Source organism: Ostrea edulis, chromosome 10 (assembly GCF_947568905.1).
Source record: "Ostrea edulis chromosome 10, xbOstEdul1.1, whole genome shotgun sequence".
Classification (NCBI taxonomy): domain Eukaryota; kingdom Metazoa; phylum Mollusca; class Bivalvia; order Ostreida; family Ostreidae; genus Ostrea; species Ostrea edulis.
Genome location: NC_079173.1, coordinates 40,129,362 through 40,140,506, shown reverse-complemented (window position 1 = coordinate 40,140,506; position 11,145 = coordinate 40,129,362). Strand labels below are relative to the sequence as shown.

The window sequence follows — 11,145 nt, the reverse complement described above, 5'->3', positions numbered from 1 at the left end:
TATGTCTGTCCTTCAAAAAAGAAAGGCATATTGCTTCGTACCTGTTGGTCTGTCTGTAGACCACGTTGTTCCCTCAGTATCCTGAGAACCATTCATTTGATCATTACAATATTTCACATGTGGGTTGGTTATGAGTAGAAGAGAACCGTTATTGATTTTCAGGTCAAAACTCTGGACATAGGAAGGTATTGTCTGCTCAATATATTGAGAATCCTTTCCTTGACAGACATCAAACTTGGCACACTGGTAGATTGTGAGTAGATGACCTTATTGATTATGAGGTCACATTGTCAATTTTTAGGAATGAATGATGATAGTAACGAAAGAACTTTCATTACTATCATCCTCGCTGTTTTTTTCAACAACGAATTTTCTGTTCATATGAGCCGTATAAAAGAAAAAATAACCCCTGATCGTGATTGTTGCTAGTGTATGATATTTCTTACCTACATATCATTCGCAAATAAACAATACAAATAGATATAATAAGTAAATGTGGTCTTTCGGGAATTTCCTTCCGCCATCTTGGGATGATAGTAACGATTGTTACTATCATCAGTTTAATACCAGTGACACTGGACATGGGAAATATACTGACCACTCAATATCTTAAGAACCCTTTGATTGACAAGATGTCAAACTTGGTACATGTTAGAAGTAGAAGACTCTTATTGATTTTGAGGTCAAGGGTCATACTGTACATAAAAAGATAGTTCAAGATACTGTCCACTACATATCTTGATAACCCTTAAAATTGCTTGAAGGACATTAAACTTGGTTCACTTTTACATCTTGATGAGTAGATGACCCAAACTGACTTTATGGTCAATGGTCATACTCAACATGGGAAAATATCTTGAGAACCCTTTGCTTAACAGACATCAAGCTTGGTACACTGGTATATACTAAGGAGTAAGATGGCCCCTATTGATTTTGAAATCAGAATGGACATAGATTTTGTCCATTCAATATTTTTAGAACTCTTTGTTTGACAGACATCAAACTCACTACACTGATACATCATAAGAAGTAGATGACCCCTACAAGATTTGGGTTCAAGGTCAAAACAGGGCACAGTAATATATTGTCTCCTAATATTTTAAGAATCAATTGCTTGACACCAAACTTGGTACATTGGTAGTTCATAATGAGTAAATGACCCCTATTTATTTTTAGGCCACATGGTCAATCCACTCTGGACATAGGAAGGTATTGTCTGCTACTATCAATGAAATGATGCGTGTGTGTAACCCTTTTCAATTTTGAACCACGTTTAGTCTGCATCAAAATCTGGATAGATCTTCCATGATCCAAAGTCATCGACTCAGGTATCCTTCATCAAACCAACTTAACTCTCCATGCGAGAAACATAAGAGAGCCTTATTGTCTCCCCCCTTCAGTATGCCCACTCTCCATCATAATAATGGAAGCAATTGACATGCAAGGCTGAGTGTCATTGCTAACGGTGTGTCATGGTACATGAACAAAGTCAAATGTAAAGATTAGTGTCAGTTACTATTTATAGATTAGGGTCAGTTACTATTTATAGATTAGTGTTAGTTACTATTTATAGATTAGTGTTAGTTTAATGGACAAGGTTAAATGTGAACAGAGCATTTATTTCAATGGTGGCTCACACAGAGATAGTGGCACTGACTGTTGATTTCCTGTTCCACTGGACTCGATATGCCCCACGTATAGCCCCTCTGGAATTTACTAGTAACACAGATTATAAACAACACAACTGAAATAATTACAGTCAATATTTCCAATCCATCATCAGCATTCACAAAATAAAAGACAAAATCATTCATTAAAATTGTATATTTAATATCGGAACTATCCTTTTGTTATGTGTGTGCACTACCGAACAGCTTGTAACAACAGAGAACCATGGCAACCACTGCAGTGTAATCAACAAAACTTGTTAATCACATGATAAAATGTACAAAAATAGATATCAATCATGTCATGGAAGACGAAAGCTGACCAACAATGTAGAAATGATAATTTAGAATTACTTTAACATCAGTTTTGTGAGGTTTCCCACTGATTTAAAAAAAACCCATTAAATTTGTTCAGGTATGACAGTCTAAGCACTAAATGTGTAAAATTCTTCAACAAAAAATACTCACAAGGATAAAGACTTTAAATCACAATATACTTCCCAGTTAAAATACCTATCATTGATTATCATTCTGCTTTCATCATACAACTTCTTGTTACTTCGAAGCTCTGTTTATATAATCTTATGTCTAAAAATGTACAATGTAAAATTTAGAAAATGTCATAACAAAATGTGAATAGGGTTTCAATCGGATGGACACCATTTTCTGGAGGAGTCGAATAGAAAAACAACCACATACAAAACCAACTATTACCCCTTAACTTACATTTTCTAGAGAAACATCTCGGTCACATAGAGAAAAAACAACCCAAACTCTTAATCTGGGCTTTAACATCAATTATTATTTACGCAAATATATGTGACCTGCACATATATTGTATATATTCATATTTTATCTTTACAAATAAAATGGGATGTGTCATTTTCAGCCTAGCTGCTGAACAAAATGTAATATATTTATATTTTTAAATTGCTTGGACTCTCGATGTAGAGAAAATTATTTCTGATAGATATTTTGACCTCACCACCCCCCCCCCCCCCCCCCCCCTTTATAAGTCATAATGATAAATGGTAGTATATTAAAAAAATAATATATTAATTTGTAAAATTGTTCTTTATGTACAGGCATAACACATCTTGGTTTATATTCTGATTAGACTCATCACATGTTGTGCAAATTCATTTAACAGTTGAAGTGCATCTATCAATCTTTCTACAAATTAAAAAAATCTATACAGATGGAGAAACTCAGAAAATGAATTAAAAAGTAATATGAAAAATAGTTTGATTCCTATTTCTTTTGATTTTTTCCATCACATAGGTGTTTTGCACTCTGTAACAACAAAATACACATACAATTGTTAAGCATGAACATAACAAATGATGGGAGGAAAATCGTCTAATAACTGAACAGCCTATCAAATGCTTAGAGCAAAATTATGTGTTCACGTAAAATATAACATCTTCAATAAAACTTTGGCTTTGGTTCTTGCTCGATACTTAAATCTGGTGTACTTCCCCGTAGTCTCTCGTTCTGTAACCATGACAACATGGACCGGTTTGACCCCTGTGGCATGTCCTTGACCACAGGCTGAAGTTGATCCCAGGCGGATCTTTTCGGAGATCCATCACCCCGTGGATGCACCACCGTCATCAGGGCCTTAAAGTGTTCTAAATCATCCGTCCCACTTACAGTGTGACGGCGTTTCGGACGTTTTTCCTTTCGTCTCTCGGGGGGAGGGGAGAACACATGTTTTTGGGAGTTACCTCCCTTGAAATCTGGAGTCCTTGCAACATTCACATCGAGCTCAAGGTCTTTCGGTGTACTTGCCGACCTTTCGTACCGAACACGATACTGAGGCGTTTTTTCTTGCTGCCTGTGAATTGGAATACTTATCTCGGTCCTTTCCAGTTTAGAACTGGGTCGTATTTCTTTAGATCCGTACATGTTGCTACTCAGAGTCCTGATTTCCTGTACATGAGCCGACACAGGAAGTAGCGTTGTAGCCGACACAGGAAGTAGCGTTGTAGCCGACACAGGAAGTAGCGTTGTAGCCGACGGTCTCGTTTCCTCCTGATAGTACATCACACTATTCACAGAACTGCTCCCATCCTGCACACTGTCCTGTTGAGCAGTGGTAGCCGTATTACCCAGTGGGTTTCTTTCAAATCGATACGCGATTCCTATTTTGGCATCCTTGGGTGATCGGTGCAGACTTGGGTCCCTGTATTGTTTTTCGAGCATGTCATTGCTACTGCACAATCCAAATTTATTGCACTGAGCCTGGGCTAAAGGCTTCTGGGGTGGAAGGCATGAAATAGCACTTTCTTTGTCCAGCAATTCATTAGAGCCTTTCACAGCACTTCCATTCAGTGTATATTTTGGGTTCACTAAAATTTGAAGTTTTTGATCAAAAGTTGAAGTGAGATCAGAAAGTAGGTCGGAGCCATCTTCAGAATCTGATGAATTGTGGGAGTACTGTCGTCCTAGATTTATCAATGAATCTAGAGACCCCCTTCGTGCTGAATCACTCCTACTTAATCTTTTTTTTGAGCGCCGATTCTCACGGTTTTCCCTCCCCCCGCTTCTGGACCTTCCCATTTCTGGTGGATTTCTGGAATGGGGAGTTAAGTAATCCTTCTTTGGGGATTCCAAAAGCCGTTCCATGGAACTGGCTCGTTTACTAGGAAACGCAGGAATTTCTCCACTCCCCTGGGACAGTCTATCTCGGCTGTTGTTTCTGGAGCTTTGAATCACGAAATATTTCCCTCCTGAATTACTACTCGCACTGTTTTTTCTTGAACTTTCTGATTTATCAGATACACTCGCCATAGAGTTTCTATCATATTTATCACCACTCGATTTCCTCTCCAGAACTTCCTTTGATTCACCCCTCGCAAGCTTGTTAAAAATATCAGAAGTGGAATGCCAAATGGTTCCAAAGTCCATCAGATTTTCATTACTTTGGCTTTTTTCTTTGTCCATTTCCCTCCACGTTTTTTCCTGCCTCTGGCGTTCATATTTCCACCGTTCGAAATCCCTCTGCTGTTTCCTCTCTTCTTTTTCTCTCAGTGCCCGAGCCTCCTCCTCAATTTTTCTGAGAGCCTCAATCGTCGAGTGACTGAATGATGGACTTGTGCTCTGTGACATTTCCACATCTTCATGTCGATCAAGTGAGTCGGAGGAAAAATGCCTTGACTGCGGGGTCATATTTGACCCAGTTCTCTCCCTCTCCATGACTTCCCACTCCGAGGAATCGATTCCCTCATGAGACATTGCTAGTCGACGCTCTGGCACTTTTTCCAGTGTTCGCTTAGATGAGGGTTGCCTTGCATCCTGAGCACTTTCTGCCATAGCTGGAAGATTGGGGCTGCTTCTGGCTTTCATTTCGGAATGCGATTTCATTTTTGTGCGCTGGATTTCCAGATCGATGTTTCTCTCCCGGAATCCTCCATCTGTTAAGCTGATATTGAGATCTTCCCCGAGTGATGGTGCCGATTTCTTGCGCTTTTGATTGGCTGCTTGTACTATGGAAGAGACAATATCCCGGGGATTGACAGTGTTATCTGAAAAATTAAAGGTAACGTTATTGTAAGGGATTTTTCATGTACATGCAATTTACTTTAATTTCCACTCGATTATGCAGAATAATTTGTTTACTTTTCTTTGTTCGTGGAATAGGAATACTGTCCACCCTGAACGTATCATAATTTGAATCCTACACTTGGTGACAGAAAAGAGGAAATCTTCAAATAAGCATGAACTATAATTCCTCCCTCTCCTAATACATGTATAGGAACCGGTCTATGTTTTTGATAGAAAAACAAGATGTCTTTGTGAAACATTAATGCTGCCTGTGGCCGAACTCCAAATTCAAGGTCATGAGGTCAAAAATTTTGGTAAAAAAGGAAAATCAATATATGCACCCAAGGGTGCATAAGCCGAGTTGCATGGGATACATTGTAAAGTCAGGAATGATGTGGCATATTTATAATTGTGAAGAACTAATTTCAGTTTTAAACTTTTCAAGTTACTGTCCAGAAACCATATTTGTCTGAAGTTTGCAATCTATTTTTGGTCACTGTGACCTTGACCTTTGACCTTTTTTCTCCAAAATCAATAGGGGCCTTGCTTTGCTGGTATCCAACAATATAACCAAGTTTCATTTGATTCAAATTAAAAATTTTCAAGTTATTCTCCGGAAACTAATTTATTTTTTTGAATTTTAAATCTATTTTCGGTCACTGTGACCTTGACCTTTGACCCATTTTCTCCAAAATCAATAGGGGTCTTCCTTACCTGGTACATAACAATATCTTTAAGTATCATTTGATTCGGATTTAAACTTTCTGAGTTATCATCCGGAAACCAAATATTTCTGAAATTTTCATTCTATATTCGGTCACTGTGACCTTGACCTTTTTTCTCTAAATTCAATAGGGGTCTTCCTTACCTGGTACCCAACAATATATCAAAGTTTCATTTGATTCGGATTTAAACTTTCTGAGTTATCATCCGGAAACCAAATTTTTCTGAAATTTTCATTCTATTTTCAGTCACTGTGACCTTGGCCTTTGACAATTTTTCTCCAAAATCAATAGGGGTCTTCCTTACCTGGTACCCAACAATATATCAAAGTTTCATTTGATTAGATTGTAAACTTTTCGAGTTATCATCCGGAAACCAAATTTTTCTGAAATTTTCATTCTATTTTCAGTCACTGTGACCTTGACCTTTGACAATGTTTCTCCAAAATCAATAGGGGTCTTCCTTACCTGGTACCCAACAATATATCAAAGTTTCATTTGATTAGATTGTAAACTTTTCGAGTTATCATCCGGAAACCAATTGTTGACGCCCAACCGCCCGCCCGCATCACCAAACCAATAGCCGAGTTCAACTTCGTTGCAACTCGGCTAAAATGAGAAGGTTTTGTCACAAAGAATACATGTGTGAAATATGACTATCACTTTCCATTCAAATGTTATGGCCAAAGTTAAACTTCCTGTGGATAAACAGACAAAAACAGTATTCCCCCGAATCTCCGATTGCATCCAATTCCTCTCATGTGCACTATTAGAAAGGCCCTGTCACTAAGATTACATCCACAAAATATTAGAACCCTTTCACTTATAGTTCAAAAGTTATAAGCAACTCTAAAATGTTTGATAAGTAAATAGTCAATGTCATTGCACGAGGTAAATCATTACAAGGTTACAGTAATTAATTCATTATACAAAGTCATGCATCCGAGGTCAATAGCAAAGCAATCTTACATTGATTTCTAAACTTCCAAGTCGTAAGCAATTTTAATGTTTTTGATAAGTGCATAAGTTCAACATTAAGGTCACAAGCAAGATTTTAACGTTTTCATTAAGTGTGTTAGCTTTATATATCAAGGTCACAAAGGAATGAGAGTTTAATGTCTTTAATAAGTATGTCAGGTCAAGGTCACAATCATGGAACATTTGGAAAGCCCTTGTTACAAGAATTGCATTAATAAGTATCAAAAACTATTTGAATCTGCCGATACAGATACCTTTATAATTATAGGAATAGCTACATGAGGTTATAAGGGTTATATTTTGTTTCTTAAAATTGCATTGCTTGATTGTCATTATACCTGTTTCTTGGAGATGTGAAAACATGACTGCAAATTCTATTATTCAGTTACTCACAAATTTTGTCATCACAGTATGTGCATCACAGCCCCTGACATACATCATTTAATCCTCGACCACAAACTTATCAATCACTGCAGAATGAGTAGATTTACACCCAACGTCTCCGTGGGTCTTTCCCTTGCTCAGAAACTGATAAGTGTGCAGCAGCTGATCTAATGACACACGTACAGTCTCTGTGGTGGCTCGATATTGATATTGATTGTGACATTTTCAGGCCTGTGATATTGACATTGATCGTGACATTTTCAGGCCCTGTGATATTGACATTGATCGTGACATTTTCACGGCCTGTGATATTGATATTGATTGTGACATTTTCAGGCACTGTGATATTGATCGTGTCATTTTCAGGCTCTGTGATATTGATATTGTGACATTTTCAGGCACTGTGATATTGATATTGATTGTGATATTTTCACGCCCTGTGATATTGACATTGATCGTGACATTTTCAGGCCCTGTGATATTGATATTGATTGTGACATTTTCAGGCCCTGTGATATTTATATTGTTTGTGACATTTTCAGGCCCTGTGATATTGACATTGATCGTGACATTTTCAGGCCCTGTGATATTTATATTGTTTGTGACATTTTCAGGCCTGTGATATTGATCGTGTCATTTTCAGGCTCTGTGATATTGATATTGATCGTGACATTTTCAGGCCTGTGATATTGACATTGATTGTGACATTTTCAGGCCTGTGATATTGATCGTGACATTTTCAGGCTCTGTGATATTGATATTGATTGTGACATTTTCAGGCCCTGTGATATTGACATTGATCGTGACATTTTCAGGCCCTGTGATCACGCCCTGTGATATTGATATTGATTGTGACATTTTCAGGCCTGTGATATTGATCGTGTCATTTTCAGGCTCTGTGATATTGATATTGTGACATTTTCAGGCACTGTGATATTGATATTGATTGTGACATTTTCAGGCCTGTGATATTGACATTGATCATGACATTTTCAGGCTCTGTGATATTGACATTGATCGTGACATTTTCAGGCCTGTGATATTGATATTGATCGTGACATTTTCAGGCCCTGTGATATTGATATTGATCGTGACATTTTCAGGCCCTGTGATATTGATTGTGACATTTTCAGGCTCTGTGATATTGACATTGATCGTGACATTTTCAGGCCTGTGATATTGATATTGATTGTGACATTTTCAGGCCCTGTGATATTGATATTGATCGTGACATTTTCAGGCCCTGTGATATTGATTGTGACATTTTCAGGCTCTGTGATATTGACATTGATCGTGACATTTTCAGGCCTGTGATATTGATCGTGACATTTTCAGGCCCTGTGATATTGATATTGATCGTGACATTTTCAGGCCCTGTGATATTGATTGTGACATTTTCAGGCCCTGTGATATTGATTGTGACATTTTCAGGCACTGTGATATTGACATTGATCGTGACATTTTCAGGCCTGTGATATTGATATTGATTGTGACATTTTCAGGCCCTGTGATATTGATATTGATCGTGACATTTTCAGGCCCTGTGATATTGATATTGATCGTCACATTTTCAGGCCCTGTGATATTGATTGTGACATTTTCAGGCCCTGTGATATTGATCGTGACATTTTCAGGCCCTGTGATATTGATCGTGACATTTTCAGGCCCTGTGATATTGATATTGATCGTGACATTTTCAGGCACTGTGATATTGACATTGATCGTGACATTTTCAGGCCTGTGATATTGATATTGATTGTGGCATTTTCAGGCCCTGTGATATTGATATTGATCGTGACATTTTCAGGCCCTGTGATATTGATTGTGACATTTTCAGGCCCTGTGATATTGATTGTGACATTTTCAGGCCTATATTCCTGATATCTGAGAATCAACATGACATTATAAAAACTTTTTCTGGTTAATGATATAATTTTTAGAGAAATAATTAGGTGTATGAATCTTTGATTACATATGTACACTCATCATGTACATTTCCTCTGTGTAAATTTCAGATTTTAATAGTTTCTTTTGAAATATGGCGTTTCACTCACAAATATATGGGAATACGGTATAATACGCCTGAAAAAAAATTGTCCATTAATATCCATCATGTTTTCAGCGAGACCTTCAACCCCTCATCCTAGAATAACAGAACTATCCCAAATATCATAATTCAAAAAAAAAAATAAAAAATCATTAAAAAGTGGACAGATTCCTTTCTTTTAGAATTAAAATTTTTTTTTTACAATAACAATGGAATCACCATTAATTCATTACATATCACTTATGAAATCTATCTCCTTTTCTTGCTTGAATGTTCCATGTCCGGTGTTTTACATGGTGAACTGCAGAACAAAGCCACTGTGTGACCAGAATAATGAAGATCCCTGTAACCAGCGGCCATTTTCACAAACAATCTCACGACTAAGATAGAAATTTTGTCTCTGTCTTATACTCAATTGAGTGCAACTATGCCCCAAGGAAGAATGACAGTTTTTCTCCTGTGTATATAAAGAAGTTTCGCTCATTTAGAAATATACAAGTGAAGAAATGTAAAAGAATTACAGTGTTTTAAAATTTTCATCTTAATGGTAAGATTTTTTGTGAACAGGGCCGCTGTCCTCTACTGTATCAGCCTCCAGTACTCACCGTCTTCATCGCAGCTCATTTTAGACACCGACGGGTTCAAAGGAACCTCGTCGTCTTCACGGCCCTCCTCCAAGGGGACGTAACTGTCCTGATCCCAGGAGCTGAAGAACCAGTCATTCTGGAAATAGTACACAGCATTTACAAATTCAAAAGAAATGTCCTACTCTGTTTTCATTCTATTTTCTCCCTTTGGTATCAATGAAAAAGAATTGCCATGCCAAATATAAACCTTGAATTTAAAGGATTCATTTTCGTGATGGTTTGATTTTTTCTCTTTCTGTGGTACGCACATACACATGAATTCAAATTCTTCACAAGGAAATGTAACTGGACTTCAACAGGAAATTATTTCATTTCATTATTTTTCAAAACTCCACTTGATTAGTACGTTTGACTTATTATATAAATCAATATTCTTTTATATCGTATCAAGTAAGTTGCCATGAAATTGACATCCTAGCAATGATGTCACAATACCTTTGGTGATATCTCGTTTCCATTCTGTTGCTATATAGCAATTTGCTCTGCATTATATAAAACTTGTATTTTCTTTAGAATTGTTCGTCAAATTACTGAATTGTACTAAATTATATTATAAGGAATTATGAATTAATATCTACTCAATTTAAAAGATATAAAGTAAATATGGAAGTTAGGACAGTTTATGCTTTATGATAAGCCACTATATAATGTGTAGACTGTAGCAACTTACTTAGATTGTATTACATCGAATAACAATGTTTTTAATTCCTTAAATAAAATGTCTTCGAACCTAGGAATCTAATTCCCTCAAAACAATGCTCATTTTTCAAAACCCATGGAAATTAATCCTCATAAAAATAGACGATTCATCTACAGTTCAAATTCATGTGACAGACTGTTTGCTGGACAAACAACACACTGACAGAATGATGAGGGTGGTTTGTTTTGTTGGGGGGGGGGGGGGTGTAGGGTAATGAGTTACAAAATACAACATCATTTAATTTGAATGTCTGGTCAGTCAGCTTTCATTACAATCAACTGACCTAAGGTGACTTGGTATATTTTCTCATGATTTAATTGGATTTCAAAACAAATTTTCCCCCAGTAATGCTTTCGAAAGTTTCTAGAAATGCATGATGAAATGCCAGGTAGGTAACTGAAATGCCAGGTAGGTAACTGAAATGCCCAAGACTTTTTAATTTGTTGTACTTAAA

The 11,145-nt window shown here is 36.9% G+C and overlaps 1 protein-coding gene across 25 annotated transcripts in view; it reads right to left on the bottom strand.

The window, feature by feature from the left end:
• Positions 1–1,813: 1,813 nt before the first annotated feature.
• Positions 1,814–11,145, bottom strand: part of LOC125666077 (rho GTPase-activating protein 21-like) — a 70,142-nt gene continuing 60,810 nt past the window's right edge. For all 25 annotated transcript variants that reach the window (XM_056151328.1, XM_056151327.1, XM_056151320.1 and 22 more), the window contains 2 exons: positions 9,950–10,067; positions 1,814–5,194 (listed from right to left, as the gene is read on the bottom strand). In XM_056151328.1, the coding sequence (XP_056007303.1) occupies positions 3,093–5,194; positions 9,950–10,067 (2,220 nt within the window). In that variant the 3' untranslated portion in view covers positions 1,814–3,092. The remainder of the gene's footprint in view (positions 5,195–9,949; positions 10,068–11,145) is intronic.